The 22,831-nt window shown below is 39.3% G+C and overlaps 1 protein-coding gene across 1 annotated transcript in view; it reads right to left on the reverse strand.

The window, feature by feature from the left end:
- Nucleotides 1-1,696: 1,696 nt before the first annotated feature.
- Nucleotides 1,697-22,831, reverse strand: part of adss2 (adenylosuccinate synthase 2) — a 28,577-nt gene continuing 7,442 nt past the window's right edge. The window contains exons 2-13 of the mRNA XM_042501905.1: nt 18,962-19,064; nt 16,932-17,000; nt 16,284-16,334; nt 16,093-16,159; nt 12,519-12,626; nt 10,512-10,593; nt 10,309-10,435; nt 6,579-6,733; nt 6,055-6,179; nt 5,645-5,742; nt 4,394-4,543; nt 1,697-3,482 (exon numbers count right to left, since the gene is read on the reverse strand). Of these exons, the coding sequence (XP_042357839.1) occupies nt 3,430-3,482; nt 4,394-4,543; nt 5,645-5,742; nt 6,055-6,179; nt 6,579-6,733; nt 10,309-10,435; nt 10,512-10,593; nt 12,519-12,626; nt 16,093-16,159; nt 16,284-16,334; nt 16,932-17,000; nt 18,962-19,064 (1,188 nt within the window). The 3' untranslated portion in view covers nt 1,697-3,429. The remainder of the gene's footprint in view (nt 3,483-4,393; nt 4,544-5,644; nt 5,743-6,054; nt 6,180-6,578; nt 6,734-10,308; nt 10,436-10,511; nt 10,594-12,518; nt 12,627-16,092; nt 16,160-16,283; nt 16,335-16,931; nt 17,001-18,961; nt 19,065-22,831) is intronic.

Genomic DNA, 22,831 nt, shown 5'->3' on the forward strand with positions numbered 1-22,831 from the left:
CCAAAGACACCAAATATCATGTCAGGATACATTTTAAGGAAATGTGATGATTGTTTTTTTCTAACCTGAAATTGACTTTTGGAAATAAAAAGGTGAAAACTGCATGTACATGGGGTTAAACAAAACGTTAACACAGTAACTGATGCGTTGAGGGTTTGTGTGTGTTTTGTGCGTACGTAGCCACATTCATTTAGTCTTAACCAGATGTCAAAATAAAAGTCTGCTCTAAGAAACAGTCAACGGGGTGAATCTTGAGGAAAGGAAGGAAATGCCTAGAATAAAAAAGTAAAGACACAGAAATGGACACTGCAGGTTTTCAGGTTTTAAAAATGGCATTCAGAGAGAAGTTGGCAGTGTGAGCATGTAAAGGGATAAAGATTCATTATAACAGCAAAAGAGACAGAAAACATTGTGCTGCTGTAAGATGACAAGAGGATACAGATACCAGACATACACTGATCAGTCGAGCAGAGAGATGAAGGAGTGAATGATCCTGGCAGACAGCGGGATTGTTTCAGCTCAGCAGTTACACACAATCTCATGACAAAACCAACATGAAATTCATACATTTCTCTGAAAAAAACAACAACCCCAAAACCTTTTTAAACGATGTCCTGAGAAAAATGTTTGAGACTGAGTAGTCACGTTAAAGGTCACCAGAAAAGAGGTGGATCAGATAATATTTTACATAACTGACAAAGAGTTATATTTCAAAGTTATAGATCAACAATTTGACCAACTGCTTCTTTTAAAATACTTAATGCAAAATGTCTGTTGGCAAACCCATTCATGTCATCATGGTTAGACTTACTGGTTTCGGAATAACACCCCCAAAATAAAATGTGCAATCTGCAAAACAGGTTGAATTTCTTACATAAAAAAACAAAACATTTAACTGCAGCTGCAAATAATTCTCTCTCCACAAGATGTTTTTTTTTGTTTTTAATGGAAAATATACTTGGTAAAACAGCTGTGTGGCTATAAAACATCTGGGACATTTTTTTTAAGATAAAGTTGTTAATCTTTGTTGTTTCAGCTCCCAGTTCTCCACCTCTAATCAGAGCTGTTCATTAAAGAGGCATTCTTTAAATTTTTCTCATCATGACGAGTGTGTGAACAATTTAATGTCCTCTGTGGCTGTGGAGAAGCTTTCCAAAGTCTCGTCTCATGTCACATTTATGTCATATTGAGTTTCCGGCTTGTAAATGTTTATTTCAGCATTTAAGTTGTAACTTTTCTGAAAGCTCTGATGTATCTAATACAATACTTTCATAGAAAACTGCCTAAAATCAAGCATGGATAGCTGGCATTAGCCATAGTCCATTGCAAATATAGCTAAGACAACCATTTTTATTTATCGGATCACATACACACTCACAAGCCGTAAACTCGTAAATCTTTCCCCTCTCTGCCATCCATTCTATATGGCGTGAACATGATAAAAAAACACTATGGAAAATAAAGATTTTAGCATTTGAGGAGTTTGACACCAAACTAGAAACCAAAAGAATATTGTTGCCTCTGCTGACTCAATTTTGACATTTTACTTTAAAAATCTGCCTCTTGAAGGAAAACTAAATCACTTTAGTACCCCTTTAACATAACCCAAATATCTAAAAGTGCATATCTAGCAGGACAGCTCTGTTACTTCTCTTACTCAGTGTTGCACTCAGTCAAAAAAAGGAGATTGCGGAGGTGTAATCCAGCCCTGGGCTGCAAAGTCATATCAATGTATGTTGTTTATTACAATTAGTTCTTCCAAAGACTGTTGCTAGTAAGACAGCTCGATTCTGCAAAATCATGCCTTCGTCCAAAAATGTGAACATGGAATGACATTACATTCACATTCTCTATACAAAACTGAATTAAACCACAAACTGGATAGGATAAAAAAAAAACTGGATATTGTTAAGACTGTAATTATCAGCAACCAAATCAGAAAAACATGTCAGTCTCCTGCTCGTTATTCTGAGTCAAATATCACCAACAAAACTTTGGAAAAAAGTCTTGAGAGTCACAATTGCTGGCAGTTGCATCAAAAATAACATCCAGAATCACTGATATAATTGATTTCAGACAATTTAAAAAAGGATATAGAGTTTATATGATTTCTCTTGCTAACAAATAGCTCTAAATACTGCAGAAGTAGCTATTTAAGGCGATTTCTGCCGACATTGCGTGAACGCAGCATCAGACACATTACCATTTGAACCAGAAGGCCACACTGACGGGCTTTTATGGACGGGGCTTTTTTTCATTGGTGCAACGCTGAAGAGTGCCAGCTTTTATTTTGAAGGCAAAATGAAATCCAAGACCTTTTTTAGGTTTTAAAGATGTGCGGTATACTGATGGCAGAAGACTGCACCAAAAATAGAGAAAAGATGACCATCTCATACAGTATTTATCAATCAATATTTACTTTTCTTCGTGTCAAAGCTGTTACTGATGTCTCACACACTTGAACAGAGCACTGCACTGAAAGTGCAATAAACAATCACAAGAACGTGAGAGGAAATATTGCGGCCGAGTATATTGATTTCCATTTGAAAGAAGGGATTGTTACACCAGTTATATCTCTGCTCCATGAAAAACTCACCATGAGCCTTCTCACAGTACAATATGATGTACGTCAACATTTCATCAACAGCATTCAGTGGAAGCATTCACTCGCTACAAGAAACTTTAATTTTTTTTTTTTTTGGTTGAATGACAAGGCAATATGAGAACCCCAAACATGTGTCTGATGACGAAAAAACAAACACAAAAAGACACGTTAAAAATATGAAAGGATCCCTTTATGGTGTCAGGATGTGTTGTACACCTGGCAGAATAAAACATGAAGCAGATGGAGTCCAGAGCATCTAAAGTGCAGAGGTTAAATCTTGATTTACACCAGAGTGGCACAGTGCATTTAAACCACAGCATAAATTAACAAAAATACATGTGAACAAAAGTTTGACCAACCAAACGTCTACGTTTAGTTCCTCCAGGGAGTGTTACTGTGTGTGTGTGTGTGTGTGTGTGTGTGTGTGTGTGTGTGTGTGTGTGTGTGCTGAGTCAGTTCCCTCATGTCCTCTCAGACCTGATGGCAGCTGGTGTTGCCGAGTGTGTTGCATGTCTGAGATAAACAGCTACGATATAAACGGGGACAAATTAAAAGAGGGACTTGACCGTTGAACTGTTGTCTAAAAGTTAAAAAACTCCAGATGGAGACGCTGGAGACCGTTTTTACAGGGAGGTCAGTCTGATGGGAGTCTGATCCAGAGAGGTCCAGTCTGTAACGTGAGACATTCTGATGATATAAAGCGTTAAGAACAGACATGATGGTCATGTCTCTGTCGGAGAGTTGAGACAGGTAGGTAGGCTGTGTGTGTGTGAGGGGAAGAAGATTTGCTGCTGTGCATCATCTTGCTTGTGTTTCTCGTTCGTCTAGAACAGCTGGATCATGGACTCCCGAGACTTTCCAACCCCGATCCACTTGACTGAGGAGACAGAGAGGCAGAGGTTGGTGTTAATTATGTCCTCTTCTATTGCAGCAGGTCTTAGGTCTACTTGGTCAATCAATCTGTATTTAGAGACTCACAGATAATCTGTGCACACATGCAGCAGGTCAGTAAAAATTGAGATTCCTCTCTTACACTTTTGGCTTTATGTTTTAACTAAGTGGCAGAGGATACTGCGCAAGTCCTGACTTTTTTCCTGTTTTTTGTGTGTGTGTGAGGTAGGAGGGCATATTAAGGCCATTGTAGATAAGACGATTAAAAAAAATAAATAAATAAAATAATTTAAAAATATTCCTTCTCATAATTTATTTATTTATGAGAAGGAATAAGTGATGAGGTTTACCCAACCTTGATAAGTTATATAGTTTCTTGACAAAAATTCCCCCGTTTTTGTTTTTTCATTTGCAAATGTATAACTTCATGAGCTTTCAAAAAATATTTATTTTTTTTCTTGTAAATTTGAGGTTTCTTGTTAATTTAAATGAACTCATTTAATTTTAGAAAAAGGTTTTTTTTCTCCTAAATTTATGCCTTTAATCTTGAAAATGATTAAGTTTTTTCCCGGAAAATTAATTCCATATTTCCTTTTACCGACAACCTACAATTTGAGTGCATCCTACAAATCAACAGATGTTTGGTGGAAACTGACTTATTTAGACCTATAGTAGCAACTTAAAGGTCATTTCAGTTTTAGTTTAGTACACAACTTTGGTCTAAGAACCAAGACGGACAACAAGAAATTAAACACGATTGGACAAAATGGCAAGAAAAAAAAAATCACAAACAAACATACTGTACTTAGAAGTGAGCAGTTATTGTCTGGTGAAGACTTTGGCTCTAAAACACCTTAACAAGTTTAGTTTAGTTGACATGAATGAGTGGGGTCATACCAGGCACTCCGACATGCTCCTCAATGAAGCGCACATATTTCTGGGCGTTCTCAGGCAGCTCGTCGAAGCTCCTCACAGCCGATGTGTCGCTTTTCCAGCCCGGTAGCGTCTCGTACTGGACCTCAACGTGCTGCAACACCTCCTGATTGGCTGGCACAGAATCAATGAGAGGAGGGGATGAGGGGGAGATATTATCACACCATTAGCTTTTACAGAAGACAGCAATCAAACAGCCACGACAACAGATCAATACGTTCCTGCCTTGAAATAGAGCTCTCTAAAAATAACAGTATAGACTGGACGAGGCGAGGTCAGACAAAATCTGCTGAAGGCGGAGACGCATCGACCCCACAGTTACACTGATATCAGTTTAGACCTGATGTCAAAATTCAAAAACGTTGTGATCCACTTGGAAAATAAAAAACACTTTCATTTACATTTTTCCACTGGGGATAAACTCTATGGACTGATCACACATTATCCTGACACTCTTTATACTTTATATAAAGTCACAAATGCGGCCCTGCGATGGTCTGGCGAACTGTCCAGGGTGTACCCCGCCTTCCGCCCAATGACAGCTGGGATTGGCTCCAGCCCCCCCGCGACCCTTACGAGGACAAGCGGTTACAGAAAATGACTGACTGACTAAAGTCACAAATGCTTTTCATTTATACTACCAATATGCTGTTTTGTGTGCGCTGTATTGAGAGAACAATGAAGAGTTTTTTGTTTGCTTTTGCAAGAGAAAGACAATGTTCTGCTAGTTTGGTGTAACATTTTGTGGTTAGTGTGTAGATTTTGAACATATTACGTGAATAATTCGGGTGCAGCAAACTGGTTTTAGGATGAGGGAATGACTGTGCCCTGATAATTTTCTTGCTGTAACAAATTTGTGATTTATCATGATTAGGTGGGTGGGATATGGGGATGAAAATGTTTTGTAAAATTTTATGACTCGGTGTTTTGTACTCTATTTACATCACATTCTGTTGTCAATTTATTTGTTCCACCTAGCTGCCCAGGGACTACAGGTGGAAAATAGCAATTTTGGTACAATGTATCTCCCCTTGTTTTGTATAAGGTTAGTGTTTTATTGTGCGCTGTCCCTGTCTAAATAAAATTACACTACATTTTTGAAAAATGGCTTATAGTTTTAAAAATAGTGCCTAAGCATAGAGAGGAAACTGTAATATTTGCTATATTTAATATGAATTTCTTTCATAACAAGCACTCACTGACACACCGGCTTACCTGGAAAATGTGGTATTATTTGGTTGTCGACTTTGTACGCTACGCCCACTTTGATCTCAGACAACACGTCAAGTATGTCCAGTTTGGTGAGTGCTAAACTGGGAGGACAAAGGGGACAAGAAGGATTTCAGACACCAGATAGTGTTTCGGGCTGAATTCCACCTCACTCTGCTAAAGGACTTACAGCTAAAAAAACTAAAATTTGATCAAATTCTGTACCTACAATATGTGTATATATAGAAATATATATATTGTAAAAAAAAACAATACTATATATCAAAATAATTTTTCACATTTAACTCGATTATCGAACTATTTAATAAATGTTTTGTCAGAAAACTTTTCATCCTGATGCAAACAAAAACTGCACAACTCAATACAAACACACACACGCTTCACAATGAACTCACGCGGTGAAGCCGTTAATCATGTGTGCGTATTTGATGAGCACCAGATCGAGCCAACCACACCGCCTCTTCCTGCCTGTGGTCACGCCCCACTCCTTCCCTCGGGTTTGAAGCAGCTCGCCGATCTCCTAAACACGGCAAGATGAGACGTCAGTTTCGGGAAGTAGTGTCAAAAATATTTGTCCATTACAGACCTTGACAAATAAAATGTACAGTGAGGTCAAAGCTCCTCTTGGTGGTGCTGTTTGCAAACAAAGCTACTCCTCTGCTGTAAACTGTACATATCAGGTCCTTACATCTCCTGACCATATGTGTAAGATGAAAACCATATAAACATGCTGACAGAATCACGTGTGGATGAAGAACACGTATATATATAATATATATTATATATATAATTTGGACCTTTAAACTTATCTGTACAGCTGCTGCTTCACCCTTTAAAAACATGATTTAAAGGACTTTCTCTTTTTATGCTGTGCTTCATTACAGATCGCTGGTGTGAATTACTGCGTGTGTCCTCTTACATTGCTCTGCTCGGATGGGAAAGCTCCGATGCCCACTCTGGTGGTGTACGCCTTGACAACCCCATAAACCTCTCCGACATTCTGAGGCGGCATGCCTAGGCCTGTGCACACCCCGCCCACCGTGCAGTTGGACGACGTCACAAATGGGTATGTTCCTGCAATGACACGAGTGAATGAGTGTAAACCAATAATAGTTTTAATTTGAAGTGTAGATACAGGGTTGAAAAAACATGCAACTGAAAAATAAAATGTGGAAGATTTGTGTAGAGCAGGGGCTTAAGACAGTGGGACCCCCTAAAAAAACGCACCTCCTCAGAAATCCCATCTCCCCCAGTCAGTCACCCATAAACAGCCTTGATAACATTTAAAAGAGTTTATAGAGCAACAAGACAAAGTTTATAAATTTACTTCTCGGCTATTTGGTAAATAATTAAAATACAGTTCTTTGGTGTATTTTTACTGATTTCTGAAGTGGATTTATTGGATATATTGAACTGTTGACCCTGTCGAGCAGCCACATCAGGTGCCAAACTACAGCAATGAACTTCCTGTTGTTTTCAAAACAGTCACCTGGACTGGTCTCTTTCACCTCATGCAGTATTTGTTTTTACACCTTTTCCAGACACATGTGCTAGCTTGGCTTGACTCAGGTTAATTTGTGCAGGAAGTATTTCTCCATACAACAAGGCTGCCCCGCTTGAAGGCGTCTTTAATGGATGACGTGCTTGCTTCCAAGTTGATGATTTTTAATAGCAGAGATCTCTTTAGCACTGTTTACTGGTTAACTGTGTAGCAGGTGTTTGTAGACAGATACTTATCATCAAGGATCTCTTTAGGCTGTTGTTGTGATCTTGCCTGGATCTACTATATGATGAAGTATCTGGCAATTGCTGCAGAGGTTATTTACACATGTTTAATTGTGCCTGAATGATGACATGAAAAAGTCTGCATGCTGTAACTCCCTTATGTGCAACTTATCAACATCCATAAGTGTTGTTTCCAGCTTATGCTCGTCTTCAGTCTTAGTTTGATATGAAAAGGTCTTTAAATACTAAAGCTGGATCATATTATAGTCAAATATAAAAAATATAATAAACTCCCCTTTAATACATCGTACACTATATTTACAATATCTACAAAGCACGTTTTTACTGTTTTTAGATGTGCATGATTACATCTGATGTCACCGCAATCTGCTGATGGTTGGGCCGGTTTGGCCGGCTTTGGAAACAGCCCATCTTGGACTCTACTCAGCTAGTTTAAATTGGTATTGAAAACACAAATCAACACGGCAAGGTTTGACTTTGTGCTTTCAAAACTGCGTGTGGAAAAGCCCTATTTGCCTCACGTCCGTCCCTCTGCGGACCCCAGCATCTCTTTTGTGTTGCCTCAGTCTGAAAACTCCTTTTTGATAGAAATGCGACACATTCAGTATAATGAGATCACTTTGAGTTGTCCTCTCTATGCTTTCATCTTTAAAATCCCTTAATTTTTTTGTGTGTGGATTTGGCAAAGTGAGGGTGATGAGCGGTGTCTGGGTAGAGCATTGTGTTGACACACAGGTGTGTTTATTTTATCACCTGTCCTCCTGATATAGTTCAGTTGTCCCTCCTTCAATCCCTGGACTCCTCCTTGAACACAAACACCTTCGGACATGCTCACTTATTTGTAACAAAGTTTAAATACCAAACTGTGACTGAGTTTATCTTGATGCTGATTGGCCTCTTGATAATTGAGTTGCCTGAAAAAAAAAAAAGAACCTCGCCCATCTCACCTCACTCGCATCCCTGAAGCAATGATCACTTCCACACTGACACAGATATTCAAAACACGGTGTGCTTCAGGGAACTGTGTTTTCAACTACTGTGATTAAGCAAACAGGGGTTGAGTTTTCACTCCTTTATGCTGGAAGCTTCCCACATGCAGGTCACCTCAGTGCTCAGAGAGACTGTTGTGTAATCAGAGAAGAACAGGTTCAGCAGCTCGTGTGTCCATCAGCAGTCCTGTGTCCTGTCAAAGTGGCTAAACACAGATGACCTACAGGCGCCCAAATTCCAAATAAGTGTTGATTAGGGATATACATAATGTGAAATGGTACAGATAAAGTTAAAGGAATACTTCACAATCCAAATGACCATGTGGTTATCAGTTGCTCAGTCTGTTACATTGAATTTGTGAGGAAAACTTTGTTTTTCTTACATAGTAATTCTCTTTCTGATGAATAGTGGAAATCAAGGTTTGTTTCTTAAAAGAAAGCCCAAACTTTGCTCTCAACTTTGACTGCAGCTACTACATGACAATACGGACTTTAAAAGTAAGTTTTTCATCAACCCAAATGCCAGGATGTTATAATGTTGCACTCTATTATGGTAGTACTGCAGAACATATTTCAAAACTCCCATAGACAATATTTCTTGCATTCAAAAACAAAATACATTTTGTCTTTAGGACCAGTTTAAGACCATGGAAGTGTTTCTGAGGGAGGTTCAGTGACGGCTGTAGATTTAAAGTGGCGTCATTGACACAAACAGTAATTATTGAGCACAGGAACTGCTGATCCTCCGCTGCTGGGATCAGTTTGATCAGTTTTTGTTTGCTTTCTAAAGGGAAAGTTCAGATCCTCCAAAGTCACACAATAATGCAAACTAACAACTGATCTTAGGAAACAACTTCTGTGTTCAGCAAATTAAAATCTGTGTTTGTGTCATTGGAGTTTGGCTTTGAAGAGAGTGTAAACAAGTTAACGTTCAGTTCCCAGTTTGGAAAGTACTGATCATACGAGGGGATGAGACTTGGATTACACCGCACAAATTCTGTAGTATTTTTTTGATATAGTTTTGTTGTTGTAAAAGTGGATCTTTATGTCTTCAAGACATTTCTGTTTTTGGATTCATCTGTCAGATTGGAGGCATTTGAGAAAAACAGTTTTTCTTCACAAATTCGATGTAACACGGAGTGAGTAACTGACACAGAAATACTCATTAGGGGGGTGAAGTATTCCTTTAATTTTTGATGCTCCTGTGATATTTGACAGGTACTCTAATCACTTACAGCTCTAGCTGGTCACAAAGGTTGTGTGCAGGACACGGAGCCCCGATACCAGCAGAGTTATTACGAGCATGATAATAACCAGCGCTGAACCTCGACTGTAATTTAATCTGCTCGGTGGCGTCACTGCTGTCAATAATCACAGCTCTGCTCTGTTCCTGTGACATCTACGAGATTAGTATGTTAAGTCTGTGGTGTCATTACCTAAAAGCAAAAACACAATTTTCATGCTTTAATCAGAGAGTATTTTTGGATTTATGATTATTGTGTGATTCTGATCGAATGATTGACAGACTGCTGACACAGGACGCCTTCGTGCTCATGCACAGTCAGGTGGCATTAAGTGGTTTAGCTGTGAGCGTGCACGTCAAGCCTGGATGCCAGAGCACGTCGGCAGCAGTTAGTAAACTTACCATCATCCCTAGTCTGAGCTCCGAGCAGGCTTTTGTAAAGAGCATCACAAAGCTTAAGTGTTTCAGGGCAACATCACTGGGGCGCTGTAGATGCACTCAACAGCGCTTAGCAATTAGAAATGACATTTTATTTTTTTTAGAGAAAGGTTAGCACAAAGATGTCGGCTTATTTTTTGAAAGGATAATTTGAAGATATACACAAGTTAACAGCAAGGCGGGCTTATTTTTGGTGCACATGCTCACACATGCACACACAGAGATGCACTGACCGAAGTCGATGTCCAGCAGCGCTGCATTGGCTCCTTCCACCAGGATCTTCTTAGGAGGACCGTGAAGAGCCTCGTACATGTAGTGCACCCCGTCTCTCACCATGGGCTTGATCCGCTCCACATAGTCCTAAAAAATCACGTCATTGCAGAAACAATAACTCAATGTTTCTAGAAATTATTTTACTTTTTTTATCTTTTATTACCTTTAATTTGATAAGCTCTCCCTCTATGTCGATCTCCAGAGTCGGGTACATCGCCTTGTACTGCTGGGCCAAAACTTTAAACCTGTAACAGACAACACTGATCAGTCTTAATTATTTTTATCTCACTGGGCTGGCATGACACCATGTGATGGGCAGATCTTGACACTGATCATAACAACCACAAGTCCCAGAAACTAAACTCTGGAACAAAGGTGTTTTTGGACTGACGGCCGGCTGGGGAGCTCCCCGGAGAGCTACAAACCTCCAAAGGCTTTTTTTCGGTACACATTTACAACGCCAATAGGAACGCTGAAGTGATGTAAACCAGCAATCGAAGATGTTTCACGATGGCGAGTCAAAATTACATTGTTGTATTTCCACCGTCGCATATACAGTCAGTAAAGACTGGACTTCACTGTCGGTCCATCTGACTGTTTCCCTTTACTTATTTATTTTTGTTACAAGCTTTATTTCACAAGGCTTTAGAAATCTTTTGTATCTTTCATTAGTTTTTACATATACTTTGCTTATAGTTTTTGTTTTCAGTTCAATTTAGTTTCAGTCGTTTGCTCGTTTCTGTTTAGTTTTTATTGTTTAAAAATGTTTAGTTTTAGTTTAATTTTTATTAGTTTCAGAATACTTTAATTTTTAATTTTTAATATGGGGGCAAGATTTAAGAACCGAATAGGTATTACAATACAAACACTATGTGAAGGCTATTTGACTAAGTCATGCAGACATCTCTGTCTCACTATGATGGATATGAACAAACTGACAAAGCATCAAAATGAGGATATTGCCTCAATATTTTCCTACACATTTTTTATTTTAGTAAGTTTTGTAACTACACAGTATTGTTTGATTTTTTTCTAAAGTCTAATTTTGTTTTTTAACACTTAGTTTGAGGGTTTTTTTAAAGTTAAGATTTAGTTCACTTTAATAACCTTGATGGATTAAAAGGGGGTTCTTAAAACTACAAGCTCCTCCAATGTGAAAATGCACAAAATGGCCCTCATGAGCATTTCTGGTTGTGTTTCCTGAACATCTGAGGAACCACGTAGATCTGACAAACTGGACCAATGCTGGAAAAAGCTATTTTTTGAACACTATAAGTGGAGTTTGGTTTGACCAGTCAGTGATGCTCCACCCTGATTATTCCTGGGCGATCAGAGAGCATTAACCCTGCAGCAGAAACGGCACCACAGGAACCACATTTAGGCCGCACTCAGCCCTGAATAACATAAAACAGCCTCCTCGATCATCTGAATGAGGTCAGTCCAGCGAGGCAGCAGAGAGACTTTTCTTTTTCTTTAAAACTTTTTGGATGGGGCTTTTTTAAAAATGTCTTTGATAAATAAATATAGTACTAAATATAAGTACTAAATATTAATAAATATATCAAATAGGCAACTTGGTTAATGATGTTCCAAACATTTAAGAAATGTGTGGATTGAAAAAAAATATTTATAAAAAACTAGGAAAAATGTCTAGGGCTAAGAGAAAAAAGGTAGGAAAACGTTTTATCATAATTACATATTTAAAATGATCTTGCTAAATTATATTTTTAAGCACTTTTAAGCAGTCTCGTTTGCTTTTGTTGTGGTTCTACTTTTCTTTCTTTTTTATTTAATTTAATCTGTACTCTTTAAGAATTTCTTGCTAATTTTAAGGAAATTTCTTTGGTTGCTCAATGCCTTTTTTTAAAGAAATCAAGCCATTTTTTTCAGGTTTTAGAGTGTTAACACAAAGCTGCTTTTAGTCTTAACGCCTGCTTAGACATATGTTATTCCTATCAACTTTGTAACTGAAGTTAGGTGTGTGTAGGTGAAATACAGACATCTTCGGTTCAAGGAAAACTCAGTAAGGCAAAGGGACTGTAAGGCATGAAACAAATATTACATTACCCACAGACTCATTACCAAACAGTCTCTGGAGAGCAAATACACTTTGATACAAATTTCATCAAACCTCCTGACAGACATATAATCCTGCGCTGTTGGCACAGACCTTTCGGAGAACTTAGTGAAGTCAGCCAACAGGTCACATATCCTGAGACCGCTGCGCGCTGCTTTGGCCGAGTACACCGGACCAATCCCCTTCTTTGTGGTCCCGAGGCTGGGCGTGGACGAGAGAGGAGGGAGGGGGGAGAAAATAGAAGCAGCGTTAGCATGTGATCTCCTTCTACAATGTAGCTTTTTATGAGTTAAAAGTTCATTATGTCATTTGAGTAATTATTGTGAAAATCTTAACACCTCCAAACCCAGTGAGCAGTAGGAAAATTACTTATCAAAAAAAGTGGCTGTAATTCACATCAAAATAGGTTCAAATTACAGTAAATCATAGACTGGTGAATTAGACAGCTGTGCACATTGTGTGAATGTTCTAATACTGATACTCAGTTATCTAACGAGGGACAAAAAGCATACGTCAAACACTGTTAATGGGCCATTTACTGCATTTTTTACAAACTTGAGCGGACATCAAAGCAGAGTGGGACAACTCAAATAACACTTAAAACTAGTTAACCATTTACTTTTATATATACAAGCGCTTCTTGTAACTCGTCCTATTAAAAGAAAGGCTAAATTTGCTTGAGCTACAGAATGGAAATAACCAAACATCGTCTTTGGTTACCGAGTTTCAACATCAGCCAGCCGATGTTAAACATGATGCAGTATCCAATCACGAGTTTTGTTGCCGGTGGAGGAAAAAGTACTTTGATCCTTTACTGAAGTAACAACACAACAATGCAAAACACTACATTATATAAGTAAATGTCCTGTATTCAAAAGTAGGTTTACTTGTTAAAATGTACTTTAGTATTTATATGTTAAAAATGCTCAGCTGCTGTGACTGATAAATTATCATACATTACATTATGATATTGTTAAAACTCAATGCATAAGTAGTGTTTTACTGTTAGAGTTGCACAGTTATCTTTAACTATCTTATATACAGTTATGTAGTTGAGTCTAGTAGTTCTGCTACATTAATTCATTGTGATTTTTTAAATTTTGGTCTCCTATGATTTGGTGAAATACTGGATAATTTGACCTCTTGAAAAGTAGAGCTGCTCCCTGAAGTCAGAGATAGCTTTAAGTTGAGCAGTGATTTTGATTTTTTTTTTTTTTTGCTAGTCAGTGTGCTGTTGCAGCATGTTCTTACTCTGAACTCTTGACGCTGCTCGATGCCATAAGCCACCTTCTGCGTTTAACCAGAATGTGGCTGGACAGTGTCAGCTGAGAGCGCACTCAGACAGAAGCAGCGGCGTTGTTATTATACAACGGCGAACAGCTGGTTGGCACCAGGCACGTCCACATGCAACGTGCATGGGCGGCATCACTTGAGAACACGGCCGGATGAAACCGGTCACATGTGCATGAAGTTTTGAAGGACAGCGCAGGGTATTAACGCTGCCTGCAACCACAGAGCGCGAGTGTTGATAGGGGTGGGTGGGGCTGTTCATTTCTTTCCTCTTGTATATGCTATATATATATATATATATATATATGCACACTCTGCCAAGTCTTAGTCTTGGTTAGTATGACCTTGACTACAACCCTTATACACCTATTTTGTTTGTGCTTCTATTGCTATTTATATGAGTTGGTTACAACTGCTCTTCAGCACAGTGACCAAATATTTTTTTATTTTGAGTTTGTTGCCTGTTTTTAGCATCTTTCTGGCGCTACAGGACACATGTCTCCCATTGTCGTTTCTAGTTTTAAGAAACCAGGATTAAGACTAAATTCTGACTTAAAGCTCCTCTGATCAGACTCTGACTTCCAGCAGCAGCAACACTCGCAGGACGCCTGGAGATGCTGAAAATCCACCAGCCTGTCAGAGCAATCTGCTGAAAGCTTATAATGGCTGTGCCATTTAGGCACCCTGGTGAACATGCATTTAGTCTGTCACTCTCTCACACACACACACACACACACACACACTTGCTGGCTGGGTGTTTGGGGCTTTGGTGTCTGAGCTGGTAAAGACAGCCGCTCTGAACAGGAATTCACTGGATCTCTCTTGAGCTTAATATTGTGAACGCTCCACAGACTGAGCTTAACATTCCTCACATACGTCGGTGTGGTTCACTGCCCGGGCTAATAATGTATTAGAGTACAATCGTGTTAAAATGGTGCAGAATAAGGCTGCTGAATACCTGGATTCATTACATGAAATACTTGTGTCTCAAAGTATGCAGCTTAACAGGAAGCTGCTGGTTTATTCAGTCTCTTAGTGATGATTGATAAAGTGCTGCTTCTCTGTCTGACAGGCTGTAACTGCACCTGCTGCAGGGCTGCTAGTTTCTCTGTCTGACTGACCTCTGACCCCTCTGAGGACTCCTCCAGGCAGAGCGGTGTTTAGACTATATGCATACGTGTCACTGTGGACAGACATTTCTGTACATATTGAAAGCAAAGATAAACGCATGTTAAAATTAATGAAAAGAGAAAATTAGATTTATTTTCATCTTTGACAAAAATGTGTGTTATGATTATGTTAACATTTACCTATAGTGTATATCTGTTATTCATAGTATATCTACACATAGCATTCAATTAACAAAGATAAATGGCTATACCACAGCCATCAGAGGACTTTTAAAACCCACAACTGAATCATACAGAGGAATGTTTATTCTAAGTGATGCAAAACTACACATCTGTCATCTTTCTATGCTTGAAATGCTGTAATTCAGCTCTGCTGGAGTATTTTTATAATCTGTTTTAAACCTGCAATAAGTGGGAGCAGTGGGAATAAGCTGTAAACACATTATCATCACCTTTCAAGTTGTTTGTTTTTGTTAACTTTTTAGCAAAGAGTTATTTATTTACTCCAATATTGATTCTCATTTGGTTTTGTTGGTCTGGACCAACTCCCGAGGGAAATATGTGGCTCTTAATTTTACCAGCTAGTCAATAACTGTCTGTCAGTTGGTCAAAAAACACTTTCTCATACTGTCTGGAACATCTGTATTCACCCTCCGTCTGAACCGCTCCGTTTTAACACCTGACTCTTCTAAGTACTCCTTACGAAAAAGCCTGGTCTGCTCTGATTGGTCAGTGCTTTTAGGTCTTGTACATCTCAGCGTCTCTGTACCGTCATTGCAGCCGTAGAGTGAGTGTAACGGCAATTTCTACTGTGAAAGAAATTACTGATAAAACTTTAGTGAAACGTTTCTCTGATGTTAGCATGCAGCTATATGTAGCAGAGTATTGGCAGCTGCAGAATAACTAACGAACAACAATAATCAACAATAAGAGCTTCTAAAACCGGACATGTTCAGCAGAATTATGGCCTGGTCATAACCTCACTGAAATTCATGAGAAAAGATGATGACTCACTGCGAACATGAAAGCTTCAAAATCACCTGAGTTTTGTTTACAAGCACAAACCAAGGGTTGATCATGAGTCAAAAGGTGTGTGTTTGTGTGTGCAGTGACTCATAACATTCAAGACAAATTCAGTGAAATGAGTCACCTCCTTTTACAGGAAGATACAGCTGATATAAACCGCCCATCCGTGAGTGTGTGTGTGTGCGTGTGTGTAGCCATTTTTAAAGCAACAGGTTTCTTACTTCTTGCCTGCTTGCTCTTGTCTCTGCTGTTCCTGAACGCCATCGACAGCTTGATGGAAGTCAAACACTGCAGAGGAGGAAGAGAGGGGACACACACTCTCACACACCTCGGAGAAAGAAGCAGGGCTCACACACTTCTACAAACACACACACAATTTTACACACCTACATTCGAACATGGGAGGACTTACCAATATGTGCTCTGTCTGAGATGATCAACCTTTTCTCCCACTCTTTTAGACCTACACACACACATAAGCACATGTTGAGTCTCCGCACATTAACCCTTAGGGCCCCCTTTAGTATTACACACACTCGCTCTGCGCACAAAATGCACTTCTCAAACTCAAGCTTTAATAAATATTACACATCACTATGATTTTCTACTTTCATTGAGTTTATATTTGAACTAACATCAGTCCTAATCATAAATATCAAATATTTATTAATTTTCAGAATTTTAACTCTTTAAATGCCAGGTTTTTGTGATGATGCTACCTTTTTCTTTTATGAAACCCCCTACAAGAAAATTATTATTTTCTATATACTACATGCAAAGTAGAGTTTTTTTTTGTTGATTATCACAGCCTGGAATATCTCAATGTTTTGCAGCAACGCTGACTGTGACAGTGTACCTAGTGTAAATAGGATGTACTTTCTCCAACAAAACAAAAATACACAATCTTATAACATTAAAAGTTAAAATTCATGCATGATAGCCAAAAACACAGCCAAAATGATAAAAGAATAAAGAATAAAAAGCGCAAAAATACGCCAAACAGTCCCTAAAGGTCAAAGACACATTTTTTTCTGTTACTGTTCGTACTAAAACATCTCACCTTTTCCTTTACGTTCATTCTTCTCTGCCTCTTCAAACAGGCCTGGCAGGTGGATCACAACACCGTTGCCTGTGGTGAAAAAAAAATTGGTGGCATTTCAAATTTACAGTCTCTGAGACAAAAGACCCACACACTGTTTGACAGACGTGTGCAAAGATTCACCTGCCTCATATAAATGATGACCGTTTTTGGGCCTACAGCATGTGTAGACGATGTAGATGTCTAGAGCATCGGTTGTACTGAGCCAGCTACGTGCAGTCGCACTTTTGGTCATCTGTCTGAGGTCTAAACATGTGTGAATGTCTGAGGTTGTGACGGCCGGCCCAGGTGTGTGCTGAGATGTTAAAAGATTGTATTTCTGTCAGACAGAGACAGCCCAAACGACGCCTGTTCACAAGAGTATTCAAACAGCTGCCCCTAATTATCTTTTTAATTGAGTTGCATTAACTGGAATAGGTGAGGTAATTACTTTGACCAAATTAAATTTAAGAAATGTGGAATAGGGCTAAAAAAACCCAACAAATTCTCTTTCAGTGACACTGTGGGAAAAAATATGGGAGATAAAATCTATTTCCAGCTCAGTAACAGGAAAGACCTGAACACATATTTACTCCAAATGCTGGAGGCCGTTTGGAGTACAAACTGACGGAGTACTAGTAATTTAGTAGAATATTTTAGTCTGGGACAAAGTGGTGCACCAAACCAATATTGCCTTTCAAATCCAATACCAGACCATACCTCTGCTATAAATATCCACATACACAAAAAACAACATAATCAAGAAAGAGCTGCTGAATCCAAATATTTCATTTTTGTCTCCACTCAGTGCAAAAAAAAAAAAAAAAAATCCTTTCACAGCTTTTACCGGACAGCTGTGAGAAGAAAATGTAAACCTTGAATGACAGACCGGCCTGCTGTTCATTTAAAAATAATCGTAACACATCCACAGAGGAACACAAAAATGATCACCTCAGCTCAGTCAGTGCTTTTTACAGATTTTGCCGTCTGGAAGGCTCAGTGTGCAGAGCATGAATTGGCAAAGAGAGGAGGTTTCATCAGCTGACAATGCTTCAATATACCGCTGTAGCTCAGTAGGGCACATTAGGGTAACAGCTCCCACCAGATTAAATGAATTGTTATGAAAATGCTGTGTCTACTTTTAGGGTTAATGGTTGAATTATTTTCTTATTATTTCTTGCCTTAAATGTTTTCAGAGACATTTTTGGTCTACTGTTTAGTAGTGATGTTACATGCGGTGCCATGGATGCATGCGTCTAGAAATCCAGAAAGTTTTCCATGAAGCGCGTATCCAGGCATGCATCACAACATCATTAACCCTTTTAACACACAGATCGCATTATAGGGCCACCACGAAGTCCTTCCTTTATGCTTTCTTTTGCATGTTTACACAAAACGAAATAACGGTGGCATCGAGCTGCTTAACTGCAGCTATAAGTATGTAAAGAAAAACACTACACGTGACTTCAGCTTAATCAAGTTTAATATCTGTCCTGTTTCTCTTGGTGGGGCAAGTGCAACATGCTCCTAAACACCATCCATCCATGTGCATGTCACATAAAATACATACTGAAAGTCTCTCCGAGTATTTGAGCCAGCAGATGCAATAATGTGCAATATTTTAAAGAAGTACTGAGGGATCATACAGCAGCACATGTTTAAGTGTGTGTGTGTGTGTGTGTGTGTGTGTGTGTGTGTGTGTGTGTGTGGTTGGAAGCCAGAAAGAAAGAGTAAGAAAGCATTAGCTAATGAAGTTACTGCAGATGAGTGGATGTGATGTGGCCCGCAGTCTGGCTCTGAGTCAAACTGATCACACTCACTGTAGCCGTCATCAAAATGGAGGCTGGCGATGACGAGCGGCGGAAAGCTAAAAGCAGTCTTGATCAATTCATCAAGAAAATAGCGGCCTTGGAACGAGAGTGTGTGAGCGAATGGCGTGCGTGTTCCCTTGCTTTGGATCGCACAAATGTTGTGTGTATTAAAAGGTTTCTGCATCTGTGTGTGATACACACCAATGAAGGCGGTGGCCTTGGGGTTGATGATGCCGCTGGGGAGGAGGTGGAAGTCATACTCAACCGAGTCGACCACTACTGTGTGTCCTGCGTTGTTGCCGCCCTGCAGAGAGGAGACAGAGAGCGATGAGACACACAGAAACACAGCTAAATGAGGCTCTGCAACTTTTGTTTGGCCGAGCTAGAAGGCACGCTGAATAGTTTGGCAAGTAGCAACAAGAGTCACACACAAACCGCTGGCCGCCGTCTGTCAGTGTGTGTGCGCTACTCCGCTGTTGCTTAGAGACTCCTGCTCATACGCACTCAGGTCTCAAGTGAAGGTCTCACTCCTGTGTAAACTCACTGACAAATGTGTCAGCAAAGGACCATTCAAATGGATTGTTGGCACTATGGATTAAACATTATAAATAATGTTGTGGTACCTACACCCAAAACCATGTCCTGTCAAGACTTGCTGCTCAAAAAACAGCAGTTCAACCCTCAAACCTCAAAGCCACAAGTTGCCATCATGTAGCTGGAGGAATAAAGTGTTGTTTTAGCAACCCTCAACAAGTTAGACTACTGTTTTTGGCACATATGAAGTCCAATGATAACCAAAGCCAAACACGAGGCAAAACTCTGACAGTCCATTGGCCAAAAACATTTCTGTAATCTGTCCAAAATGACTGGTTCAAGTTGAATTCACCAGACTGGATAAACTTGTAAATTTTGTTTCAGTCTGATGAAATCACCTGGTTTCATTGTTAACATAAACTAGTATGCCCACAAATTTCCCATGTAATGATACCTGATCAGCTTTGTTTGTGGACAAGTTTCATTCACAAAAATGGTATTTGCTCACTCTTGCACTCACAGCAGAGGGTACTGTAGGACACAGACAGAGCAGCAGAGCGTAGTAGAAATGCAACCTGACTGTTTGTTAATTCATATAGTTTTGATGTTGTCTATCATTTTTCCAACCGACTTTGGATGAAACGTGCTGCACTGCTGTGGAAAAAATGCACACTGAGGTCCAGTTCTGCATCTCACCTGCGTTACAGCAGCACAAGAGAATTTTCTTTCACTTGTCTCTGCAGCAGCTTCTCCTCTAATCCATCGATCTCAACTGATCAGCTCTGATCAATCCCAAACTCATTAAAGAAAGTCTTGAATATGATAATCAGTTTGTTCCTCAATTATCCACCACGCAACTCAAACTCAATAAACTACTGTTGAAAAAAATAAAAATCCAGCTTGCGCTGCGCTACACCCGCCAACCGTTTCACCACACAGAAGGAAACGTACATCTACTCTGATTTCTGAGAAGAGACATAGCTGTTGAGTTTTTCAAATTTGTTTTGTTTTTTTGTTGTTTTTAAGCCAAGTGGCATCTAGTTCCATTTTATTTGAGAAAAGGCAGACATCAAACAGTTAGAAACTCACACTAAAAACATTTTAAAAAACTAAATCGATAGATAGCGCTACAGGTAAGAGGAAATATATAATTTTTAGTTTGTGGTGGAGTGTCCCTTTAAGAGTTAAAACAAGGAATTTCACACTGCAGAGTTTCAAGTCCTGCTGTCAGACATCAGCAGACAAAAACATACCACGTTTATCAGCATCGGTACAGTGGTGTTATAGGAAGTACAGCTGTCAGCCACAAGTCATTCGAGCAGAACTACACTGTGACAGACATTAAAAAGGAAGTCATTTAGCAAGGATTTTAAGCAAAGTGCTAAATGACTGTAAAAGGCGTCAAAGGGGACGTGACATAAATATTAAAGCCTGCAGTAGGTGGTACAATGAGAGGATTATACTAGACAGTTCAGTGAGTCAGCAAGTTATAGTGAACAGAATATTAATTTTGCATTTAGTTTTAGTGTTTAATGTTTAACCCCCCCAAAAATACAACTGCAACTAATAATAATTTTCATTGTTGATTATTTTCTCAATTAATTGATTAGTTCTTTAGTCAATAAAATTGTCAGAAAATGGTTAGAAAATGTTGATTAGTATTTTCCAAAGCCCAAAATGGTACTTTAAAATGTCTTGTTTTGTTCATCCCAAAGACTGTCTCAGAGGAGTACAGAAACCAGAAAATATTTACATCAGGAAGCTGGAATTTTTGCCTTTTTTCCTCAAAAATAAATAAATAACATAAATACTAAAACCAATTTATTGGTTATCAGATAAGCTGGTGATGAAATAAATACGATTTGTTGTTGCAGCTCTCATTTAAAACAAGGCATTATAATTTCAGGTCATTTTTTTGCCCCACAGAGAAAGGCCAACTATCTTTATATGACTTGTATGACAGGTCTGGAAAAACTGTAGTTTTTGTTTGTGTCAAAATCTGAGAACATTTCAAAACAAAATGATCTTTAATCACTCCTTCTTATATAAAATCTGTTTGTAAGAGTGGTTCTTGCATGAGGACTAAAGGGCCAATCACACCAAGACACGCTGCAAGAAAAGTGTCACCAGCAAAACCATGATTTCCCTTTAGTACAGTGCAGCTGTCGGGCCCTCCTCTCTTGCTGCTGAGCATCACGTTTTTGCGCGCGCATAACAGTTAAAATATTTTTACCTTTTTAGCTCAAGGCGTCACATCACTTGTCAATGTCACTTTTGGCCACGTGCACGTAATATGAGCATGCAGCCGCGCTCCACAGGCGCTCCCAGCTGTTTATCCAGATGTGCTTTTGGAGCGGCACCTGGCGCGACGCATCTCAGTGTAATCAGCCCTCATCGTCATTTTTTGGTAAACAAGCAACTCAAAATGACAAGTTAAAACGTTATGCACTCAGACACAAGGAGTGGCTGATATTAACTTCCTGGCTTGTTCACCAATACCTGGTAGCATCCCAAATATCATGACCTGACAAGATGACTTTTTATTTAGTTAAAACAATTAGACATTTAAGAAGACATTAAATTTAAATGTTTTGTTGTGTAGAACCATGAACATGTACTTGTGCGATAAGTTAACAACCGCGATTCTTTCTCAAGTTCAGAGAAATCAAAGAATCAACACTTCTGTGTGTCAGTCAGCCGACCTACGGCCTAAATCCTGAACCACTCAAGTGACACGAGTGTTTGGTGTTAATCTGGATGCTGCATCCAGGCCTGCGTATGATTTAAAGCAGCTGACAATGGATAGCAAAAATGCAAAAGTAGAGCCCAGGAGGAGAACATTGAGTCCTTGGACGAGAGCGTCCCGATCTGACCTGCTTTGCTCCTCTCCGCTTTACATTTCACAGTCAGAGCGGTTAATACTCTGCAGCTCACAGACTTACAGATGGAAAAGAAATAAAGTGATAATAGCAGTGAAAAGAACGCAAGCAAAGCAGGAATGAAACTGGGGTGAGACAGTAGTGGACGAATGAATGAATCAAAGTATTTTAAGTATCTTTATTTTTGCTGTGCTGATATTAAAGCAGCTCCATTCAGCTTGAGTCACAACCTGAGGTGCTAATTGAACTTTAGGTCCGTCCTGTGACCAGGATGTGTTCCTGACGCTGTAGCCTGTGGATGTAAATCAAGCCCAACATGTGCTTTGATTACATGGGGTTATTCCTGGCCACAGCAGTACCCTGAAGGTGGAGAGGGGGCACAGATGGGAGGGGGCAGATGCCTCTCCTTTTTAGATACTTTTACGATCCATCCCATCCCCCACAGAACCTAACTCTGGTTCTCCTACTGTCCCGTGATCGGCCTCTTATTCCCATCACGAGGAACTTTTAACTCTGACCTGCTGCTGCACTGCGGTTTGTGCACTGCTTTGACAATGCTGATTATATGACCGTGTGTGTCGAGTCTGGGGAGATGAGCTCTGGTTGGATACAAACAATTTCACCTGTGACTCATTGATTTTACAGACACAATAGATGG

The sequence above is a fragment of the Plectropomus leopardus genome, chromosome 15, assembly GCF_008729295.1.
Source record: "Plectropomus leopardus isolate mb chromosome 15, YSFRI_Pleo_2.0, whole genome shotgun sequence".
In the NCBI taxonomy this organism is placed as follows: domain Eukaryota; kingdom Metazoa; phylum Chordata; class Actinopteri; order Perciformes; family Serranidae; genus Plectropomus; species Plectropomus leopardus.